The 25,499-nt window shown below is 38.1% G+C and overlaps 1 protein-coding gene across 1 annotated transcript in view; it reads right to left on the reverse strand.

Annotated features, from left to right (window-relative positions):
• The window catches only part of MAP3K15 (mitogen-activated protein kinase kinase kinase 15), a 64,343-nt gene that overhangs the window by 31,491 nt on the left and 7,353 nt on the right, over window positions 1-25,499 (reverse strand). Inside the window, exons 4-12 of the mRNA XM_055120139.1 lie at window positions 18,102-18,295; window positions 14,174-14,342; window positions 11,916-12,022; window positions 8,214-8,384; window positions 7,630-7,742; window positions 7,020-7,179; window positions 4,150-4,300; window positions 2,824-2,931; window positions 278-327 (exon numbers count right to left, since the gene is read on the reverse strand). Of these exons, the coding sequence (XP_054976114.1) occupies window positions 278-327; window positions 2,824-2,931; window positions 4,150-4,300; window positions 7,020-7,179; window positions 7,630-7,742; window positions 8,214-8,384; window positions 11,916-12,022; window positions 14,174-14,342; window positions 18,102-18,295 (1,223 nt within the window). The remainder of the gene's footprint in view (window positions 1-277; window positions 328-2,823; window positions 2,932-4,149; window positions 4,301-7,019; window positions 7,180-7,629; window positions 7,743-8,213; window positions 8,385-11,915; window positions 12,023-14,173; window positions 14,343-18,101; window positions 18,296-25,499) is intronic.

Consider the following 25,499-nt stretch of genomic DNA (forward strand, 5'->3'; position numbering starts at 1 on the left):
CAAAAACAATACAAACTAGGAACTAGTGAGGATATTTTGAAAATCTATCTGTAAAAGAAATGATAACAGTTTGTTGCCTAGCACATGTGTTCTACGTGTCACACTGACCCCAGGGCCTAAATGACTTTAAATCCTTTGCACATTCATGTAGCACTGTCGTCCTGTTGCTCGATTTGCTTGCACGGGCACCAGTAACGTCTCCATTGTGAGACTTGTTACTGTTTTTGGCATATCAAATACACCACGGGTAGCTTGCCATTTTCTCTTCTGCTCTTACCTTAGTCCTCTAATAGAAGAAGATGTGAAATTCCATTCATAGATTTGTTTCTGGAGATATAAAAGTAGTAATTTGATTTTATTACAAGACAAAACAATTTTTGCTTAATTTTATTGTCAATAATAACTGCTATTTTAATCTCATTGGAGTGAAATATTAAAAATTTATAGATAAAAATTAAAATAGGATAGGCAGAAATATTATATGCTGTGTAACATCAGAAACATTTTCCAAAGTATAATATAACTTCATTTCGTATCTAATCCAGTTTACAGTAAATAATCTCAATTTGAAATGAGTTAAATTTAAGAAGACAACAATATGTGCCTACTATGTATCAATAGGAACACAATGAGTGGCCTTTTCTCTTCTGTTAACCTATCAGGAAAACTCTTAAGTTTAGAAACATTCTGCCTAAGTTGAGAGAACTGAAAACGTGTGTAGAAGCAAGAATGTGGCACACACTAATCAGTGTTCCTCACTTTATTTTCCCTCATGGGCACAGAGCTAGACTATATTTCCCAAAGTCCCTTGTAGTTAGAAGGGTGGGATATGCAGGTAATGAATGACATTACAGACATCCTGATGAGGATAGTTAATGAACTAAAAAAAAAAGAAAAACAAACCTGTGGTACAAGCAGTTAATGAAGCACATGGATGAAGAAAATGAGAAAATTTAAATTAGAAGTGACAGAACTGAAGTCCAGTCCTCAGCGGGTAGGGCGTTTGCCTTGCACGCAGCTGACCCAGGTTCGATTCTTCTGTCCCTCTAGGAGAGCCCGGCAAGCTACCGAGAGTATCCTGCCCATATGGCAGAGCCTGGCAAGCTACCCACAGTGAATTCGGTATGCCAAAAACAGTAACAACAAGTCTCACAGAGGCGGTGTTACTGGTGCCCGCTCGAGCAAATCGATTAGCAACGGGATGACAGTGACAGTGACAGTGACAGAACTGAAGAGTATGACAGGTGAAATAAAAAACTTAATGGAAGGTCTCAGCATCAGAATAACAAAGATGAAAAAAATCAGTAACACCCAAGATGAGATGCAGCAAACCTCTAAAAAACAAAATGGGGTGGAGGGGAGGCAGAGCAGTAGTACAGTGGGTAGGGTGTTTGCCTTCCATGCAGCCTACCCAGGTTTGATCCCTGGCTCACCATAATGTTCCCTGAACCCACCAGGAGTGATTCCTGAACACAGAGCCAGGAGTAAGCCCTGATCACCACTAAGTGTGGCCCCCAAACATAAAAAAGGTGGAAAGGTCTGAAAATAAATGAACAGCACACCATATATCTATGAAATGAGTTCAAGGGGAATAATATAAAATCACTGGAGTCTCTAAGGAACATGGAGATGAGATCAAAGAATTCCTAATCAAAGAAATCATAACTAAGAATTTCTCAGAGATGAGGGATGCATACACCCAGATTCAAGAAGCTCAAAGGGTCCTAGCCCAAAGAAATTCAAACAGAAAAATTCCAAGGTATAGTATAATCAGAATGACAAAAGTCAAAGCCAAAGACAAAATAGTGAAAACATCAAGATCAAAGAAAGAACTTACATAAAAAGTTACATACAAACTTACATACAAAGAACTTACATGCATACAAAGAATCTCCCATAAGATTCAATTTATCTATCTATATATATCCAAGATCTGAGAACAACCCAGTGTCCAAGAATAGATACCTGGATAAAGAAACTGTGGTCTATATACACAATGCAAGACTGCCTTGGCTATAAGGAAAAACTAAATAAAACATAATTATCCAAGCTGCTATGTAGATGAAACTGGAGGGTATCATGCTGAGTGAATTAGTCAGAGGAGAAGGACAGAGACAGACTGATCTCTCTCATATGTGGGCTATAAAAACAGTATGGGACTCATAAATTGTCAAGGGCAACAGAACTTGACAGAACTTAGTTAACCAACAAGAGTGGATGGCAGGGGATCCTGAGGCAGAAGTGGAGGGAAGCAGATATTCTATTGGAGGGTATAGTGTTGGAATACTCTGCATTAAACCCTATCATCAATAGTATTATAAATCATGATTATTCAAATAAAAACTATAAAATATTTTAAAATAAACATTAAGGCTGAACTGTAAAAAAATCCATCCATCAATCTTGGTCATGAGAATGGGGACCCTGGGTTTCGGGTATTTAAAGAGATATTCTCCTGCGTCTATTTCCAGTTTCTCATGGTTTAACTTTAAAAATAAGTTTATATTAATTCATATATTTACCTATCCATAAATATGCACATATGCAATAGTATACAATTATATACATAAATGTAAATATCCATATACTTATGCACACACCTTATATCTATCTCTCTCTCTATATATACACACACACATACACACAAGGGAGAAAACCTTTTTCTTTCTTTCATCTGTTATACTCTCAGACTTTCCTACATTTCAGAAGTTATCCACGAGGTGTCTGTTCTTTCAAATGTATGACTCTCCTATTTAAAAATTGAACTGTTGATTAAATCATACAGAACAAAGAAAAGAAAGATGTTTGTGATTTCCTTCTTACCATTTCCTTGGGTAATACGTGCCACAGAGTAATAGTCTTCTCCTCAGCTTCATTGTTTATAGAGACATAAGAAGGCTGGTACACTTTGGTATGTTCTATCACTAGAACCTAGAAGAAGAACAATTTTCTATAGTACACTGGAAGATGTGGGGTACCCTTTTCAGAGAGGAAGTGGGAAGTTTGATATTCCACAAATGCTTACATACCCACCATGTGCCAACACAATTACATCAATGAACTGGGAGAGCAAAGTTCTTTGAATAAGATAACAGAGAGAGCAATGCCTACCTGGAGACAGGTGACATAGAGAAGGGAGATTTTGAGAGAAATGAGGAAGAGAATCGATGATCTCCAAGTAAGTAACAAGTCTTTAAAAATAAAACATAGAGGAATAGAAAGGATGATGACATTCTGTCAGTAATGTTTCATTTTGTTGGGGGAAGGTAGAAGGGAAGGAAAGAAGTTGGCAGGGACGACAGAATAAATTTCCAAAGCAAGTCAAGCAACATATACAGAGAAATTGTGAAGAGAGTACATGAATATCTGTTCCATTATTCTTTTGTAGCTTTTGTGAGGTTTGAAATATTTCCTAATTGAAACATGATTTTAAAACTTACCACCCAGAAACAAAATCATAATTATAAAAATTTTATTCAAATGGTTTAATCTTTTATTATTTAATGAAATGGCTGAGCACTGCATGTTCATCAACTCATAGCATTAAGTATGAAATACAATTTCCTAAAGTTCAGCCTCCTGGATGCTTGGCAATCTTAGAACATCTTCTAAGATGGTTATAAAATTGAAACAAAATTTCAGTGGAAAGCTAAATGCAATTTTGCTTTTAAATAGTGGTACTGGAGGCAAATCAAAGCTCAATAGGAAATAATTTTGAAATCTAAGTTTGCACTGCATTGTCTGCAAGCATGATTTCTCCACACTAATTATATCTGGGGCTGGATAATTCTGTTTATGTATATTTGTCCTGTACATTGTGCAAGGTCTGAAGGCATCTTGAACCCCACTAGCAACAAGTAACAACACTTGCTTCACAGCTGTGAAGCCAAAATGTCTCTAGACAGTGCCAAATGTCCTCTGAGACATATTCATTGAGTACTACTTTTTTAGAGGACACTTAACTTTTTTTTTCTAGGGAGATGATCTAAAACTGGTTAATTCTGTACAGAACTAATGGAAAACCTTAAGATAACACCTCCAATTATCTTACAGTTTTCTTCATTTCAGAATATTCAATTACTTGATAGTTTCAATACCTAATACTCTTTTTCTTTTTCATTTTAAAGAAAGAGGTTGACTATATCTTACCGGAAATCTGAGTCCACTGGGAACTATATTTAGTGCTTCAAAAAGGATGTCTAACCAGAAATTAAGCTGTTCTTGCTTTGGTGAATATTCAATCACAGTTTTCTTAAAGTGGTGAATTAGTAACAAGTTCTGAAATAATGTTTTCAGGTAGCTGGAAAAAAAATCACAAGTACCAATGAATTAGGTATTTAAAGAAAAAAAATTCAATCTATTCCCTCTCAAATGTAAATTTTCCCAAAGCTTTAGATTCATATTATATACTGACTTTTTTTCAGTGCCAGAATCATCTTTAGCATCATTATCATCTGCCAAGAAATAAAATTTTGAATCATATTTGCCAAGCAGTGGGGACTCAACTCTTTGGTAGTGAAAAGGATGCTTCAGCTGAGAGCATCAAAGTACTATTTTGCCTTTTGAGGATAAAGTCTGGAACTAATTTGTGAAGATAAAACATGTAAGCTATATATCATCTGAATGACTTGGGTACAACATGGTAAAGGATTAACTCGGTGGCCTGTGTTGTCCTAACTGCACATTACAAAGAAAGATCTGGTCCTTGACTGCCTTCTGGAAGCTTACTTCCAAGTATATGTTGCCTAATACTGACTCCTTAAAGTCCCCTGAACTCTAAAGCTTCATGAGCTCTCTTTGTTGGCAATACTTTGTGTAAGTATTGCTGGGATAATTAAGTACTGTCAGTAAGAATGCACTTGGAGAGGACAAGAGGAGTCTTCAATATGACTTCCCCTGGACTTTGCCCTACCTGAATTTTGCCTTTGTTGAATTTAATCTGTATGCTTTTATGGAAATAAACTCTAACAGTGAGTTATTACAGGCTGTCTAGCAAGTCATGGACCGGAAGGTGGTACAGTTCCTCAGGAATAGGGACCAAATCTATAAATTAGTCCATGTGAGGATGTAATGAGAATGTATCTGACCTTCCATTCCCTTCTCCATGGACTCAGCTCTGGCTGATCCAGAGGCAGCAATGCATCTTAAAATCAGGACTCAAGAGAAAGGCATTTAAAAGGCTGGAGTATCAACATGGCTCTGTTCTTTCTACCTCAGAGAGGTTTGGTTTGGGCACCCAATTAAGGCATTTAGTCTGGGAAGAAATGGGTTCAAGATAGATATAACAAAAGAGATTTCTTTTTTTTTTTTTGCTTTTTTGGGTCACACCCAGCGATGCTCAGGGGTTACTCCTGGCTTTGCACTCAGGAATTACTCCTGGCGGTGCTTGGGGGACCATATGGGATGCCGGGGATCGAACCCGGGTTGGCCGCGTGCAAGGCAAACGCCCTACCTGCTGTGCTATCGCTCCGGCCCCACAAAAGAGATTTCTATCCTTGAAGTTCAAGATGGTTCTCGGAAACAGAATTGTTAAAAATGAAAAAAAAAGATGTGTGGAAGGGGCATACCCAGCTATTCTCAGCGCTTATTCCTGTCTCTGTATTCAGAGATTGCCATAGACCATGCTCAGGAAACCACATGTGATGCTAGGGATCACTGAGGAAACCACCTGTAATGCTGGAGATCAAATCCTGGTGCTGCATGAACCTTACCCACTGCACTCTCTCTCTAGCTCCAAAAGTTGGAAATTTTAATTACATAAGGGATCCAAATATATATTCAAAATACTAGAAAACAGTGATTCGGAAAAAGTTAGATTGAAGCTTCTTACAGTAATTCATCCTTGAGAAAATTAGTCATCATTTTTCAGAAAATTCATCAATTATATTTCCATTACACAAATGTTTATGAGTATATTTCATCAATTTGCTGAAGCAGGTATCAGTAACGCCTCCATTGTGAGACTTGTTGTTACTGGTTTTGGCATATCGAATAAGCCACGGGTAGCTTGCCAGGCTCTGCCGTGCGGGCTTGATACTCTCGGTAGCTTGCCGGGCTCTCCGAAAGGGGCAGAGGAATCGAACCCAAGTTGGCTTCGTGCATGGCAAGCGCCCTACCCGCTATGCTATCACTCCAGCCCATATATATATATATATATATATATATATATATATATATATATGAGTATATATTAGGACATTATAGCAATCAATAAGATAATCACAAGTATAATGAAGCTTAACGTCTCCCGGGGAGGTGAGATATTATCCCACCTTTCCAAGGCCTTTAACTGAGTCATGTAGTAAACTTATTTTGAATTTAAATGAGTCAATTGAAATCATCCATTATTAAAGTGTGGTCCTCTAACTGGGAGCATCATCCTGCCATTTGTAAATGTGAATTCTTATGCTCCATCTGGTTCAGAAATCTGAGGTAGGCTGACAGTAATCTATGTTTGATTGTGATATAGGCTAAAGTTTTATAATCACAGTTACAGAGAAAGACATATGCTACAACTGGCTCTTCATATTTATGATAATCCCAATATTTATTTTAATGTTTTAAGCATTTTCTCACATATTTTCAATGGATATCTAATAGGCAACCTGTTGGTCACTGATTTGTTACCATTTTTTGACACCATCTACAATAGATCTTTTAGTTCTAGTAGTTTCAATTTACATTTATTAAGATTATCATTTTCCCAGTGTGCGTTTTTAGCTTTACTAATGTTTTCCATAAAAGTATAATACATACATAATAAAAAGATGTGAGAATTTAGTCTTGGGGATATTGAATGGTGGAATAAATTCTCAGGGAGTGTGTGCCTGCCCTTGCCTTCACATAAAACCAAATCAGCTTGCAAACTCTTCTTTCTGCCCTAACCATGCTTTAACAAATGTCAGGAGAAGCATGACAACAAATACAGTTGTATGGATTCATATCTTCTCTACTTGGGGACAACATTTTGGAACAGTATCAGATAAGAGATGGGTGCTGATAATGCACAGATAACTTACCAGACTGGAGGCTTCAGTGTGAACAACCTTTCTGCTGCCTTTACGGCCTTCCCGACATCACTGATCAATATGGTGACTTTGAAGAATTGACCTACATCCCAGTATCTGTTCATCTTATCCAAGCTCCCTTGTTTTCCCAACAAACTGTTCAAGTGGACACCTTAAGAATGTGAATTTTAGATAGTTATAAAAAAACTTTGCCATTTCTATAAGACATTGTGGACTTTTCAATAGAGAGGAAAGTGGGCATTTTGTTTTGGCAAATGCATTAGTCCTGTTATCAGAAAGGAACTGTTTCTTCTGAAATGTAATGTTATGTGAAGATAATTTTTTAACATTTACTTTGGATTCTAGGGATGTAATGAAGGGCAACACCCATGTGAAACATGCACTATACCCCAGCTCCTGGGATATTTCTTTTCTGGGGCATTTGCAGTGTTGCTTGGGGTGGCTTCCATTGGTGCTTGGGGAACAATGTGGCACTGGGGATCGCACCTAAAACTCCTGAATGCAAAGCATGCACTTCAACTTATTTACCCAGTTCTTACAATTTTTATTGTTAAACTTATGTTTCTAAAATACCAACACTGGCAATAATAAATAGCTTTACCTATTTTCCTTAGTTCCAAAGAGCTTTCAAAGTGCTGCCCAGAAATTATCAGTAGAACTGCAAGGTTGGTTCCTGAATAAAGACTCGGCTGAAGCTCAAAACCGTGTCGATACCTGTAATTATAGAATCAACAAACTCTTATTATGTCAGCTTATTACAAGAGAAGGAAAAAGTATAAATAATGAAACCAACTTCTCATAAAAACTCACTTGAGAAGGTTTTTTTTCAAGTAGATCTTTAAGTATCTATTGAAAAAATGAATAGCTTACTGAGAAAAAAATGGCTCAATGTGGATAAAAGATGATTCCAGATTTGGAAGAAGCCTGATGAGTCCTATGAGTGAACTTGGGGGAAGAGTGGGCTTCCCTCCTGTATCTGCCCATTGCCAGCAATTAAAAAAAAGTCATAAATGTGGTTTCTCAATATACAGATTCCTTTTTACTTCCTCAGTATACAGATTCCTTTTTACAACTGGAAATCCTTAGAAAGGAGGTTTTCTTCTGGTCACACTCTATCCTACTGCCTCTGTAATTCTGTCTTTGCAGAGATGTATTGCTACTGACTAAGGCTAAGTAAGGATTTACCACACAATAGCGCTGTCTCGGCTTTCATAATCTTTATATTCTGAATCCAAGAATATGTCTCTGTAGATCCTCCCACACAGGCAGAACAAGTCTGGGGAAGGATTTTCACAGTATTCCAGAATCTGGAGCACGACTCGCAGAGCCTTTATACGGTCACCTCCATGGTTTCTCCTGTAAAGAGAGTTTGTGTTAATGTTAATATCTGTATAGCATGTTTTGTTTATATTCAGATATGATTTGGCAGTATTCTTATTCTAAAGTTTATTTTCTCAAGGCAACAGAGGAGCTTCATCTGGTTATTCTATGAAATTTTATGTCTTTGACAGGAATAAGATGGCCAGGTCAGCAACCAAGTGTCTAGACTGCTTTTTTCTTTCATACCTGTATTTCTGTATGACTTTACACTTGTTCAAGATCTTATTTACCTTTAATAATGATACATATTTTGTATTGCTTTTAACAGATATGTAGCACTGTAGTACTGTCTTCCTGTTGTTCACTGATTGGCTCGAGCAGGCACCAGTAACATCTCCATTGTGAGACTTGTTGATACTATATTTGGCATATCGAATATGCCATGGGTAGCTTGCCAGGCTCTGCCATGCAGGCAGAATACTCTCGGTAGCTTGCCAGGCTCTCCGAGAGGGACGGAGGAATCAAACCTGGGTTGGCCGCATGCAAGGCAAATGCCCTGCCCACTATGCTATCACTCCAGTCCAACAGATATGTAGCTATTTACCAATATTCTTTTTTTACCAATATTCTTTTATTTTTGTCGTTATCAAATAAACATTTTCCTATTACTTTCAAGAAAGAGAGTGTGTTATTAGATCATGAGAGCTGAAATCAAGATACAAGAGTATACATGTATTCATTTTGAGAAAATCCAACTGCTTATTCTTTCACTCTTTTCATTTTTTGCTACACCAGTTGTGCTCAAGGATCACCTCTAGCAGTGCTTGAGGTATGAGATGTAGGCCAGGGATCAAACCAGGGTCAGGCATGCACAGGGCCTTAACCTCTCTAATATCTCTCTGGCCTTGAAATATAAGTCCTTTGTAGAAATTTTTCACAAAGAAAATATATCTTATTTGTCAAGTTTACTATTCCAAAGATATGGAGCTGGTCCCATTCTCAGGAAAAATAAAAGAAGGCAACTGGCGTTTCAGCATGAGCAAGCATTTTTTTATGGAATAGGTGTGTGGTTCAGCAGTATAGCTCTGTGCATGTGTAGGCCCTGGGTTCTATCCCTGGCACTGAGAAACATAGGTATGCGTTATGAAAGTATCTTTAATATCCAGCTATTACACAATACTTTAATCACAGACAACAAAACAGCATATAGAAAAGGATGGGCCTCCAACTCCAAAAGATCCACACTTACTTTGGTTGTCTTTAGAATTTAAGTCAAAGTTTTCTATGGGGCTGGACAGCACGTAGGGAGCTTGCCTTACATACGGCTAACTCAGGTTCATACGGTACTCCATATGGTCCCCTGACCCCCACCAGGAGTGAGGTGGGAGTGATCTCTGAGTGCAAAGCCAGGAGAAATCCCTGCTCATCACTAGCTGTGACTCCCCAACAAACCCAAACAAACAAAAACCAAACCACCAAATAGCTTTCCAGTTTGGACATGCTATTAGATCCCTACAGATACCATATTTGAAACTCATGGATATTCCCATGGTAAATAATACATCCCTATATCCCCGTGGTAAATACTTAAATACTTGCAGATACCAAATTTAGAAGATACTCAATGTGCTTTTATAAAATGTTGCAGTATTTTCATATAATCTATGAAGACCCTCCTGTGAATTACATCTAGAGTTCCCATACTTCAGATGTTGCAAATGTTACATAAATAATTTTATACTATATTATTTATAGATTAATGACAAAAAGGTCTGTACATGTTCAGTACTAACACAGCTATTACAGGCCTATCTCCATGGTTGGTTGAATCCACGGATCTGAAACTCACGGATGTTCCCATGGTAAATAATACAGATAAATACTTAAGACTTACACATTCTACTGCCTATACATTTTTATTTAAATTAAAATGAAGTAGATGTTATTTCATATGTATGAGCAGACTCCTGGAACCACAGACTAATTTGTCAATATCTGTCCTACAAATGCAGCTAGTGACAAGTTAGTGTAGATGCTGACAGTCTCTGAGCAAACAGATCTTTTAAAGGTCCGCTAACTCAGGTAATCTCTCTCACTTTATTCGTTCTCTGAGAAGATATTGGCCAAGGAAGGTTAGTAAGGGGGTACCAGAACTCTCTAACGTTCAAGCCAAGTTTGAGTACCTTCCATAGTTTTTTCCATGGCTCACTATGATTCATTGTGAAAGAGAAGAGGCCCAACAGGAAATGTACCCTGACATGGTCCTAATGCTGCTGTTCTTCCCAATACTTTATCAGTGAGGGAAGAGAGATTGTAGGACAAAGAAATTTATGAATCTGTAATTTTATGAGATTTAATGCATGAAACTCACACTTGTCCTTCAAAATTTCAGAACTTTGGATGGGTATTTGGCTATCCAGCGAGAAAGTGCATTTCCCAGATTCCCTTCAAGTTAGATGGAGATCATGTGACTAAACTCTCACCAAAAGAATGCAGTATAGATGGTATGTGCAAATTATATTTGCTTTAAAGGAAACTGCTTGCCTTGGACTCTTTCTCCCTCATTCGTAGTCTGGAACCCAGAATACTGGTCATCAAGCTTCAACTATGAGGTGGAAAACTGTCAGCTATGAAATGATCAGAACTTGGGGCTGGAGCGATAGCACAGCAGGTAGGGCGTTTGCCTTGCACGCGGCCGACCCGGGTTTGATTCCCAGCATCCCGTATGGTCACCTGAACATCGTCAGGGGTAGTTCCTGAGTGCAAAACCAGGAACAACTCCTGAGCATCTCTGGGTATGACCCCAAAAAGCAAAAAGAAAAAAAAGATCAGAACTTAGGTTCCTCAATAATTAGAGCTATTCCTCCAGTACACTCATCTGTAGACTATGTGGAAAAAGAAGTTCAAGCTAGATTTAATTACTGCGTTTGGGGGTTTGGTGTTATAACATTTTAGCAAGTATTTCTTGCATGTGTATAAGATTTGGAGGTTTCTGGTGTCCAAGAAGGAAGGAATTTCCGAGTCTCAATGTTCTAACTTGGCCCTGTCATCTATATGTTGAAGTTCTGAACTATAATACCTTCTCTTCCAATCACATAACGGTATGATTCACTTCTTCTGTTCTAGTAACACTGAATATTCTCTGAATACACCCTGTACAAAAAATACTGATGTACACGCTTCTATACTGGCCATTCCACCACCACCATCCCACACACTCTTACCCAGGAGATAATTACTCTTTAAAATCTTTGGGGCTTGCCCCAAAGATCTCAGAAAAGTATATTTGACATGCAAGCAGAATAGATTCTGTTATGCTCCCATAGCAGTTTGGACACACTTTCAGTAAGATACAAAATTTACCATTTTGACCTACTGGAATTTACCCCAAGGCTAGAATCTATTTTCAAAGTACCTGAAGACCAAGTTGCTGCCTTACCCATTTCAATAATCTTAGCAATGAGTATATGATAGGGCTCATCATCAAGAGGGGTGAATGAAAGAAGGAAACAGAACTAAGCAGATGGCATGTCTCAAACCCCTCTTGATATATATCATCATTCTTACCTATTCAGTGCAAATGCGTAGTGGAATCTAATAATATTCTGGTCACTCAAGTCACATTTAGAACTCATCGCCACAGTTTCTATGAGCTTTATCATAGCATCATAGTCCTGTTGGGAAATTTATGTAAGGTGAGAAAAAGGTAATAGCAGCATCCTCCCACCCCTTGCCAAAAAAAGCAATTCTCCTGAACATTTATAAACACAGGCTAGCTTTGGCATTTCAATGTATGTCTTTCTCCATAGCTAGCCTTTTGTCAAATTACTTATAGCCTTTAATAGAACAGAAATAATATTTTAAAAATAAGATGACTACGAGAGACAGTAAAAAAGATTCCCTGCATCAGAATCCACAAAAGAATCAAAACGGAGTTTGAAGGCAAAGGCCACAAAAGAAAGCTAATGGGCCAAACAGCTAAGATATACATAAGGAACATTTTGTGTACAGGATTTCCCACCAATAGTAGAAATACAGGTTCAAAGGAGCTGGTAACAGGACAAAATCTTACAGTTCCTTCTCACCTATAGGAAGACCTTTATTTTGCAAGGAATTATTAAATTAATCTGAAACAGTGTTTCTCAACCTTGGTACTGTTTTGCTCCTTTGCTCTGGGGACTAGCCTCTGCATTGTGGAATTCTGAGTAGCATTCCTAGCCTCCACACATTAGATGTCAGTGGCACTTTCCCTTTCTCAGACCTGTGAGAACCAGGTATCATCAAAAGTCTCCTGACTGAAAACCAATACTCTGAAATTCTTATCACCTCAGAAGCACTACTGCAGTGTTTAGAGGGGTCCAGCGTGCAGTGCTACTTGCTACCCTTTCTGCCAGGCCCAGACCGTTACTGGCCAGCATGCTGTCAGCCAATTAGGGAAGAAGGACTTCCCACAAAATTCCATGCCTGTTTTGTGCTCGGCACCTTGGAGCTGCTGCTAAGGGAAAGCAATACATTCCCAGAAGTTTGTGGCTTACTATTGAGCAGGAGAAATTCATCCATATAGTTATAAAAAGAACTGATGCATGCAAGCAAGAACAGAAAGAAGGAAGCCAGCAGCTTAAGGGGAAGACTTCACAAAAAACGCTGTTCTGCATTTCTTGCCCCACAGGGCAGGATTAAACCATGACCTAATTCCTAATAACACCTGTTATTTGATTAAATAGACACTCTGCTTAGCACTGGTGGCCTGATTTACTACTCACTAACTGACTATTCTCAGTTGAGGTTTTAAGTGACCTTTCTGATTTGGAGGTCTTTAGCCAGTGGCGCATAAGTTTTGCAGAATCTGGCAGGTAAGGTACATCCTCCAAAATGGGAGGAAGGTAGGACATTCTTAGAAGTAGTTAAGAAGTGGGTCTGGAGCATTAGTACAGTGCTCCTAACTAGCTGGCCGATAGCATGTTGGCAAGTTATAGTCTGGGCCTAGCAGAAAGAGTAGCATGTGGCATTTGCTTTTCATGTGGCCAAACCCAGTTCAATCTATGAACGCTTATGGTCCCCCAAGCCAGCAAGGAGTGTTCCCTCAGAGCCAGGAGTCTGCCCTGAGCACCAGCAGGTGTGGTCCCAAAACAAACAAAAAGAATTAGTTTAGTGGTATTTAAAATGGAGGAATAAAATGATTGATTTCTTTCAGAATTTCATATTCCACTAATTCCAGTGTCATGAATTCTCCAGGAGTCTCTGATATTTATATTTTATACCAGCAGTCTCTGGATCCTGGATGTGCTCCTACCCCTCCTTCTCTCTCAATCACTGATGAGTGGTAGGAAAACAAAGAAAGAAATGACAGAAGTCTAAGATCTATGCTAAGGGAAGTAGCACAGCAGATGAGTCAAGACCAAGCATGATAGAGCTGGTTGTCTCAGTTGCAATTCGTCAACTGCTATCTAACCTCTGCAAAGTGGCTTATCTTCTCTGTAAATAGGGGTGATCAGAGCATATACAAAACATGCTTAAAGGAAAGATGAAATAACTGGATTTTCAAAGAGCTTGGGAAAATGGCTTGTATGAAGGGCACAGAAACCATTCCATTCTATGTCTCCTTCACTGAACAGTACTGTCTGGGAGATTTTGTTGGAGTGACTTTGTGACAGAACAAAATTTCCGATATTTCCACCCCAACAAATACAGTGGGCAACCTAATAACCTAGCCACCTGTCCATTTCCCCCATAATATCCAAGCTGTCTAACCATACAGCTTGGATAAAAGTATTGCCTGTAAAGAATTCCTCAAGTCAAGGAAAAATCTCAAGAGATTGCCATACCTGAACATCACGGTAGGACTTCAGCAAACCATCAATGATGTCTGAGGTCAGAATCTCCATGCTATCTGTGCGGAGTTTGATCCGAGTCAGTTCCCTCACCAGTTCATCACCTTGATATCTTCCTCTGGTTCTCTGGATGTCATTTAATAATGCTTGTTTGAAGTAAGCACTGGGGGAAAAAGAAAAATCTCTGGTAACACCTCCCTGTACTCAGGACACTTGAGTAGCTCTAACAAACATGGTTTTCACTGATACAATTTAAACTAACACTTGGAGGATCTAAGACCAAATCTGCACTTCTATATAGTAGGCCAAAGGGAGACATGTTATACTTGTTGGTCATATTTTAAAGCAACTAACTGCGAAGTATCAAAGAAAAATAATAACTTTGTGAAAACCTTGAAAATACTTTCAGAGAGACATTACTCGTACTCAGATGACAAATAGGACTAGCTACCTATTATTTCCATCTTCTGAGATGGTTCAAACTGAGTTTAGTCACAAGGTACTTTAATATAACAGTTACTACCCTGGCTAGTAAGAGATTCTCAGAGTCAAGTGAAAGTACCAAAGCCCTGAGACAGAGTAAAGGGACACCACCTTTAAAATCAATTCATCATTACTTTCCAATGGGCCTAGCTCCACAGCTCCTGAACCTCCACTCCTTGCCACACCCTATCAGGTAGGTTGATCTCCCAACTCACAACTCTGAGGTCTTTTCTAGAATGGGAGCAGATGGATATTGCTTCCCGTTGGCTAGGCCCAACAGCCTCCATACCTGACTTTCACCATTTCAACAGGGAGAGCCCCAGCATATGTGGCTGCGCAAGAGCTCCTCATCAAATTTTAGACTGCTCACAGTCATACATCCCTTAACTGGGAGAAGATGGACAGTTATTTCTATCTTGATTCCTCAGAGAGTCCAAGGGGGACAAACTACAAAAATTTACCCTCAGCAAAGAAGAAGCACAGCAAAATCAATGGGGAAGACTCTTAGAGGCTAAACAAGCACAATGAGCACAGTAGTAACAAAGGAGGCTCTAAAGTCATTTTCTGAGGATTTATTGATCTAGTTGGTGTTGAATAAAATATTGAGCCTCCAGATCAACATCAATCAGATCAATAAATCAAGGAGAAATGAAGAGTATGGTAGGTGAAATAAACTCAATAGAAGCTCTCAGCATCAGATTAACGGCAGCTGAAAAAATGATAAAGGAACTCCAAGATGAGATTGAGGGAAATTTCCAGAAAATTAAGAAGTTGGAAAATCGTCTGGAAAGAAATAAATAGTATACCACAGAACCGTGGAATGAGTTCAAGAGGAATAATGTAAGAATCATCAGAGTCCCTGAAGAATAGGAAGGCAAATTCAATGAAGAAACAATAGTTAAAGAAATCACAGATAAGAATGTCTCCAAATAGAGGAATGCAGGGATGCAGATCCAAAAGGGCCATAGAGTCCCAGAAAAAATAGATTTGTATAGGAAAACTCCAAGACATATGTTATGAATTAACCCAGGGAGACATCAGTAAAAGCAGATCAGGACATTCTAAGGATGTAGGGACAGGATGCCCTGGAAACATATGGAAACATATTCCATTTAGACAATATAGGTATGTAGTGCTCTCTTCAGCTGCCCCCCACTCAATTTTTTAAAAAACATTCAAGGCTAACTGCAAAAACATCTGGCTTCTGTACTAAAGATATGCCTGATTGTTTGCTTGTTTTAGCTGAAAGTCAACTGATGTGGCCAAAACAGGATGTGATAAAGAATGCTCATAAACCTTGTAGAGACCCAGGCTCGGGGCTGTTCAGCAGAATGGGACTCTTGTTTCCAGGCAGGGCAGCCTTTGCAGGTTAATGAAGGCTCTTCAATTTGGCAATAAAGTATGTTTGAAATTTCTTGGGCAACTCTTACACCACAATAGTACGCAAAATGACAAAAGGCAAAGAGAAAAACAATATCAAAAGCAGCAAGTTCAAAAAAAGGACCTTACATACAAACAAAAGCCCACAAGATTCATAGTGATCAAATGAAATTTTATGAGACAGAATAGAATGAGGGTATATAATACAAAAATTCAACAAGCTGAACATATCACCAATAATGTTTTATCCAGCTAGATTATCATTCAGATTTGAAAAAAATGATAGAGAGCTTTAGGGACAGGCAACAGCTTAGGAAATTCATAACCTCAAAATCAGTCTTGCAAAAAACATTAAATGAAATTCTTTGAAAGGAAAGACAATGGGCTACAGTACAGTGGGAAGGGTGCTTGCCTCGCATATGTCCAACCAGGGTTTAATCCCCAGGATCCCAAATGGCCCCCAATCCTCAAGCCCTGTCAGGAATGATCCCTGAGTGTAGAGCTAGAAGTCAATTCTGAGCACTGTGGAGTGAGACCCAAAGCCCACCGCCCCAAAAGACAAAAGGAAAGACAAACTCCTTAGCATTTGGCAATGAATATGGCATTCGCTCAGTGCTTTTGGTTGACCTCTACAAATTTGTTTATGCCCGTCCCGCTAGGATGTTTTACATTTGCAATAACTAACATTTCAGCAAATATTACCCTTCTTAGGATAAAACACTTCTATATTTCTATAGGCCTTTTCAGATTCTCCCCTTGAATTTTTCTTAACTCTCTTCACTCTTACTAATTTTGCATGTGTAGGATTTATCTATTTCATGTAAATCTTAAAATGTATTAGCACAGAATTATTCATAAATTGTTTAAGCTGAGATACCTTACGTAGTTTTTAGTTTTTTAGTTAATAGGTTTTTCAAAATATTTTGAAAAATATTTATCAATTTATTAATTTATTCTCTTGTGAAATTCCAGTTTAGCTTCATTCACTATATGTGTGTAGGTGTCACCACCTCCACAATTGAAAAAAAGGTCCATCCCAAATATGATATCAAAAAAAGCATAGTAAGGGAGAAATTTGTTACAATAAGCAAAACTGAAGATTTTGTCTTTAGAACAGAGTTACATGGGGGCAGGGGGTGGTTAGGGGTATTTGGGACACTAGGGAATGAAATGGGTTTGTTTTGTTGCAAGCAAAATAATTGGATCCTTTAGGTAGGTAGAACAGGTTCTCTACCTTCAACTTTTAGGAGATTTTCAGGTATGATTTTCTTGAACCCTGAGGTTCCAAGGGGTAAAATGACTTTACAAAGCCATACCATGAGGGAATCACACGTACTAGAATTCCAACTGCAATCTGTCTACCTCTGAGTCACTATACCACACACATGTCTGACATAATGTAAATAAAAGAAACATCACATCCTGAGGTCAGGATGCTTTGTATAAAATTAGAAATAACTTAAAAGTCAAAATAATCTTGCTGAGGCACTTAAACAATCTCAACAATGGATGGGGTCAAGGAGTGGGGAGATCATATTAAAATGTCTTGAAACAAAGACTCTTAGCAGTGAATGGGAACTGTACAGAAATTAGTGACTTATGGGGCCAGAGTGATAGCACAGCGGGTAGGGCGTTTGCCTTGCATGCGGTTGACCCGGGTTCAATTCCCAGCATACCATATGGTCCCCTGAGCACTGCCAGAAGTAACTCATGAGTGCAAAACCAGGAGTAACCCCTGTGCATCGCCGGGTGTGAACCTCCCCCCAAATAAAAGCAAAACCAAAAGAGAAATTAGTGACTTAACTTATTTTCTAGACAAAATTAGATTCCAGAGGAGATTCTTTATCAAGGTCACATAGGGAATCAGCCAGATACAAGCTCAAACTTGCCCTCAAACTTGAGCTTCAGTGGCTCAAGTAGTAAGGTAGAAAGGGATTCCAAGAGGACTTAAATGTACTGCCTGGAGAACTATGATCTTTTGAGGGTATACTGCTAACATGAGTGTGAAGGAAAAATTCTGACAAAACTCACAGGATTGTGGATGTCTAATTAGAATTACCATGATTTCGAGTGGATGTCCATGAGGAGGCTAGAAAACTTGTCCACCAGGGGTACACAGAGTGGGCTGAGAATGGTGTACCAGTTGGGTTGTAGGTACTCAGAAGCCTTATTCTGGATATTGTTCTCACAGCAAAAATATTCAGCACATGGTGTCAGAATGTACGGGATGAAATAATAGTTTCCGCTAGTTACCTAGAGAACAAGAAACACACATACGTTATGCTCAGTCATTGATGAAGAAGGGGAGCAGAAGATTGGCACAGAAGTCTAGTAGGACAGGGAAGGAGAAGAAGTCTGTTGATGAATTATACCATGTTATTGTAAATCTGGAGGACACAAAACAGGAAACTGTTCCATTTAACATATGGAATATATGACAATAAAATCTTTGGTGTTGAATGTTAAACTGATCAATAGATATTTCTAAATTTCATTAGCAAAGATGTTAGGCCTTTAAATATTGGAAATAAATCACGTTGTTTTATTTTGTGTCCCCAACTATGGATCCTTAGAGATCAATCACCAAGGATCATCAAGCAAAAGTGTATGATCTTTCTGTGTGGCTGGTACAGGCATGTTACTTAATAAGTACAGGTGAACTATTATAAACTTTACTGAATAATACCAGATGATAACGCTAATTAATATAACAAAAATATGCCAGAAATTCTAGAAATATATTTCCGCAATTATCCTCAATTTCTTTAAAAAATAATACATGAGGGGGCTGGAGCAATAGCACAGCGGGTAGGGCATTTGCCTTGCACGTGGTCGACCCGGGTTCTATTCCCAGCATCCCATATGGTCCCCTGAGCACCGCCAGGAGTAATTCCTGAGTGCATGTGCCAGGAGTAACTCCTGTGCATCGCTGGGTGTGACCCAAAAAGCAAAAATAAATAAATAGATAAATAAAAATAAAACATGATAAAGAGAAATAATTAAAATATTTACAAATAATCTTGAGTTTCCATAAAAGGTGTAATAATCCAACCCATTTGTATAGAATCATTGTCTTAAAATTGTTTCCCAACAAATTATTTCTACTAAAGTCTTGTTTACCTTCTTCCTAAAAGAAACTAATTCTTCCCATATAGCAACGAAGCACACTTTGTTGTAGTCTTACTCAAATCCTGATTAAGGAACATATGCTATATTCAGAAGCAGTGGCAAAGGCTGATGAGGATTCCATGGGGAATCTGAACCAAATAGTCAGCCTCAGATAAAAATGAGGAAAAAGGTAATTCATGAAGTCTGAAAGCAACTGAGCAAGGCTAATGAATCTGGATTCATGGGAAAGTAAAAATGAGTCCTTTATAATAATCTTTCATTAAGTATATTAAAGTTTAAGAAATTTTATAGAAAAAAATGGTGGTACCATTGGTAATGACTATATTTCAGAGTGATGCATAGACTTTCAAATAAAAGTACCAGCTCTTGTATGCTGAATTATTGTTTTTTTTAAAAATAGGTCCAACCATGTCCAAATGATAGAACAAATTTAGATTTGGTGGTGGGGAGACTAGAAATTAAAAAGGAAAACGTTGATTAGCATAATACTATTTAAATAGACAGCTAGGCTATTTGTCATTGTTTTCTGTAATTGTTACATTTATAAAAATGTCTTAATCTAGCTAATTAAAAAATTAACAAAAGACATTTAGTTTGTTACATCAAAGGGTATAAGAACTAGTATCCTAGACATACTGATATGTAAACTCTTATTTTCAAATACTCTTCAAATATTTCCCAAAGGAGGGGCCTTAGAGATTGATAGTACAGTGGGTAAGGTGCTTGCCCTGCATGTGCCCAATCCAAGTTTAATCCTCAGCACCCCAGGCACAGCCAGGACTGGTCACTGAGCACAGAGCCAGGGGTAAGCCCTGAGCACACATTGTTTGGCCCAAAAACCAAACAAAAATTTTTCCAAAAGGGTAATTCTGGTATAGTACGAGATATCAGAAAGCACAGTAAAAACCAATGGCCTCTGATACCTTGGGGAAAGCAGTGGAGGGATCTTTCCTTCAAAGTTTTAGTTTTTACTTTAGTAACAGAAATTTCTAGTACTACCACCTCTAAAAATCACAAACATGAACAGCTTGTTCAATGTTCAATTAGTTTAAATAACACATGCTTTTTAAAAGTCTCACATTAGATGGGTTGGGTAGATATGGTTCAGAGGTAGGGCGAATGCTTCAGATGGGTTCCATCTCCAACACACAAAAGAGAAAATTTTTATTACAAAATCTAATTACATAATGTAAAATGTCATCATTTTTAATGCCTAATATGTTATCTAGTGAATATATAGCACATGGAATTATCCTCCCATTACCTAACTAATTTCTGTTGCAGGGTGGGTTTTATTTTTTTTTAATTTATTTATTTTTATTGAATCACCAAGTGGCAAGTTACAGCAGAGAAGTACGAGCTAGCAATGTTGCAGGGTGGGTTTTAAACCACATCTATGTACTCCTACCTCCACGATCTGTGCAGTCACTGCTGATGGTACTGGGGATCAAAGTGGGCCTGGCTTCGACGTAAGTGCCTTAACTCCTGTACTATCTCTCTTGCCTTTAGGTTTCAATTTTGAATTTTTTCGGAAAAGTGACTTAGTGATGCTTCATAGTACTTCTGATGGTACTCTGAGGACCATACTGTGCTGTACCAGCAACTGAAAATTAGGACTTTCGCATGAAAGCCCTCTGAGTTGCCTATTAGTAACCACAGCCCTTTCAGTTACCTACTGGCCCCTTGAAATTTTTTTTACTATACATTAAGATGAACAACTTTGTATATGGCATCTTTATACTTCCATCTTTTCCTAAGAGTAGCTTTCCAGGAGTGAAATCATCAAAGTTTGTAAAGGTTCCTGATATGTGCAGTCAAGCTGCTCTCAAAACAGAACAGATTATACTTCCAGCTATAGTGTACAAGGGCATTTCCATTTCATTAGCAGAGTTGGGAAATATTATTTTCACATTTATTATGTTAGGTGAAAAAATGTCATAGCTAATAAAATTAGAGGGCTAAAGAGATAGCACAAGGGATAAATAAAAATAAAGGGATAAATAAAACAAGTGTCTTGCACATGGCTGACTCTGGTTCATCCCTGGCATCACATATGGCCCCGAGTACACAACTAGGAGCAAGCCCCGAGAATAGTCAGGTGTGGCCCAAAGACCAAAATGAAAAAAAATTCACATGAAATAGAACATACCATGTCAAGCACTGTAAGAAAGCAGAGAACTCATATGGTCAAGGACTAAATCCCAACTGTACCCTATATTGAGGTGAATGAAAAAGTACTTACCTGAACATAAGTTTTCTCATCTTCAAAATGAGGACAACAGTACGATCAATGATATTAGGTTACGGAGGCTAACATATGACCATGGTACATAATGTGCAGTCAATAAGTATGAGTTATATTTGATAGTTCTATACTAGACCATGAGTTCTGAGCCAGGGATCCATTAATTCTTAGGAGTCTTGATTAATAAAAAATTGCATCTCTGACATAATTCACTTTTAATTGAAATGTGACAGTACTTTGAATGAGACCTGGAACTTTTTCACCAAAAGAACTCACAAAATTTTCATATCCCATTACAGTTCCTACAGAAATCCCCCAAAACACTTTTATAATATCACTGTTCCAAAAATTGATAGTGTTCAGACTTACTATTAATCTTAATAAATTAATGAAGCATATAAACTATAACACAAAATATTAAAAAATGTTTGTTAACTATATTTCAGTGTCATCTGTCTCTTGAATTTAAGCATTTTAAAACATTAAATCACTGTGAGATACAGCTACAAAGCTTTCACAATTGAGTTTCAGTCATACAAGATCAAATGTACCCTCCACAAGTGTACATTTTCCACCACCAATGTCCCCAGTATCCCTCCCGACACCCCCACCCCACCCGACCCCACCCCTGTCTCTATGGCAGACACTTTCCTTTTAACTCTCTTTCTACTTTTGGGCATTATGGTTTGCAATACAGGTACTGAGAGGCCACCATGTTTGGTCCTTTGTCTACTTTCAACCCATCTCCCATCCCAAGCAATCCCTCCATCACTGACACATCTTAAAAGATATTCTATCAAAGGTTCCATAATCTCCATCACACTAACAAAGTGGCACTATAACCTATAAATCTAAGAGGGCGTTCTATGAACTCCTGGAATATTCTGAAACCCCAAAATATTAGAGGTTCTTCAGTGAGCATCACATATGAAGAACCCATGAATAGCAATACAATTGCTGTCAACCAACAGGTGTTGGTATTTTACCGGCAATCTAGGTAAACAGAGTGCATCAAGATGTCAACCTAATTGTTCACTGGGTTTTATCAAGAACAAGGACAATTAAGACCACCCCTCAGTTGGATCCTCTATGGTTACCTAGGACAAAAATTTTCAGGGCTTAAGAAGGCCAGGGTGGAAATGATTATGGCTTGCTTAGTTGAGTACCTTTTACTTATGCTGGCAGCATACAGCAAAGTTGGTCAATAACAGCAAAAACTTTATAAACTGCAAGCTTCAGAGAAGATAAACTGCAGAAGAATTTATCCAAACAGATTCCATAATGAAACTTCCAACAGTTAGAAAGTATAGAAAATATTTTTTAATTTTCTGTGCCCAGGGGCTTATGCCTAACTGCTTAGGTCTCGCACACTTAACAGGCTCTGGTGACCATAAGTGGTGCTGGGGATCAAACCTAGTTGGTCATGTGCAAGGCGAGTACCCTATCTGCTGTATTATCATTCTGGCCCTAGGAAATATCTATAAAATAATGATACAAAAATTTAATTATTCAGAAAATCATGTAGTGAAAATGAGAGACCATGTAAGACAAAATGGAAGATTGTTCAATACTACCCAAAACAGTGATTTCTTAGTAGTAAAACCATGTCTTGATTGTTATCAGAGTGTGGTACTTTGGAACTTGAAGCTTGAACACAAAAGGTTTGCAAAATTCCTAGTGAAAACTGAAGTGAAAGTAGCACAGAAGTTTGTTCTCAAAGAAATTTAAGCAGTAAATGAGCAAACATGAACCATAATTTCTAAAAGTGTATTTACTATGTTCACATTTGACAGTCAATTCATTAAGTTCAAAAAGTATACTGTTCAAAAAAAACTAATGACAATATGACAAGATCTAAGCCTAACAGATTTCTCAAAGTCACTTAAAGAAGAATGAAAAATAATCAGTGTACATTTACATCAAGGAAAACACAATTATTTATATATATATATATATATATATATATATATATATATTGCTTTTTTGGGTCACACCCAGCGATGCTCAGGGGTTACTCCTGGCTTTGCACTCAGGAATTGCTCCTGGCAGTGCTAGGCGGACCATATGGGATGCCGGGGATCGAACCCGGGTCGGCCGTGTGCAAGGCAAACGCCCTACCCGCTGTGCTATCACTCCAGCCCCCACAATTATATTTTTTAAAAGTCAATGCGAATAACATTCTACTTGCTACTTTTTTATATTTACCTGGTCAGAAGATAATCAAATACTCAAACTCTGGACAACAATTTAAATTGTAAAATCAGGTAATAGGATCTTTAAAGGTAAATGAAGATATCCTTGATGAAAACATGCTATGTAGTGCCAACTGTACTATTCTAAGTGTTCATCTGTTTTCTTCAAACTGAATGGCTCTCATAAAGTAATCATATTATTTCAGAGCTGGTACAGACCCTGAAATCAGCTAATATCTTCATTTTATATATGAGGAAAGCAAATTCTAGCCAGGCTAACCAAGTGGCCCCGAGATGACACCAGAGTCAGACAGATCTCATAGCCTTCCCCTTCCTTCACAGGATTTTTGTTACTGTAATCCAGCTTAATTCTAAAATATCCTTATATTGGACTATGATGCACAAAATGCCCAAGTCATCATACAGATAAGTGGCAAATTTTATGGTATATGAACTATATTTCAATTTAAAGAAAATGAGTATCATGGCCACCAAAGTCTTACTAAGTTGGTAAGCATAGTATTTATATTCTGGTTTTGAAATTGGTCCCACTAAGTGTGAGTTAGTTACTGCTGAGTTACTTAAGTACAGAGAAAAGGTTTTGTTTTGCATCTCCTGAGCACAGCAATTGAGAAGAAAAACAAAACCCAGGTAAGAAGGTAAAAACACTGGGTCTGGAGAGAGAGAGTACAGCAGGTTTGATCCCTGGCATCCCATATGGTCCCCAGAGCCCACCATGAATGATTCCTAGTGCGGGACCAGGAGTAACCAGCAGTGCCAGGCATGGCCCCAAAACCAAAAAAATGTAAAACATCTATCTGGGAGTGACTCTAACAAAGGAGGTGGAAGACTGAAAATTTTAAGTTATTATTATAGGAAATAGAAGACAGCAAAGAAATAGTAAGATATCCTGTGTTTAAAGATTGGATGATTAAACATTTTTAAATGACAATCTAAAACAAGGTTCAAATTTAATCAATCCACACAAAATACTGAAAGCATTTTCCCCAAGGAAATTGAACAATTCTTAAATTTCTACAGGGACTACTTAAGACCCAAAATAGCCAGAGAAATACTGAGAAAAGAAAATTGGAGGCATCATGTCTTCACACAATATTATATTATATAATTTTTAAAGCACAGTACTAGGGAAAGCAAGTATATAGATCAATAAAATAGGGTGCAAAGACCAGAAATAAACCCACATCTTAATGGGAAATTAAGCTATGACAGAGTAACCAAGTCTATATAACAGAGAAAGGAAAAACACTTCACAAATGGTACTGAGAGAACTGCATAGCCAGTGCAAAAAAAATTTAAACTAGACTACAGTTTAGCATTATAATGAACTGAAATGAATGATTTATATTTTAGAACCTAAATCATAAAATACATAGAAGAAAACATAGTGATACACTCTAGACCTTAACAACAGAAACGATTTTGAAGACTCAACTTCAGTTAGGAAAACTTAGGAAAAAGTAACTACAGCTGTCCTTCAGAAATACAACCCATACGCGCATATGCTGCCCGAGCCTGTGTGCTACTTGCGCCCCCGTAGTCGAGCACATGTGGTGCCTGAGCACACGTGTCGCCCACATCTCCCCTCTTGAGATGTGTACTTTCATGCTTTCCTGTCTAATGCTGGGATGTGTGTAGGGGCTCTCTCTGCCCTTGGAGAAGCCTGTGTTCTCTCTTGAACGCATTACTCTCTCTCCCTCTCCCCCCCCCATTCATTCTCTCCCCCTCCACACCTTCAAAAACCCTCCAAATAAAATCTGTTTTGGGGCTGGAGTGATATCACAGCAGCGGGTAGGGCGTTTGCCTTGCATGCAGCCGACCCGGCTTCAATTCCCAGCATCCCATATGGTCCCCTAAGCACTGCCACGAG

This window comes from Sorex araneus, chromosome X, assembly GCF_027595985.1.
Source record: "Sorex araneus isolate mSorAra2 chromosome X, mSorAra2.pri, whole genome shotgun sequence".
NCBI lineage: Eukaryota > Metazoa > Chordata > Mammalia > Eulipotyphla > Soricidae > Sorex > Sorex araneus.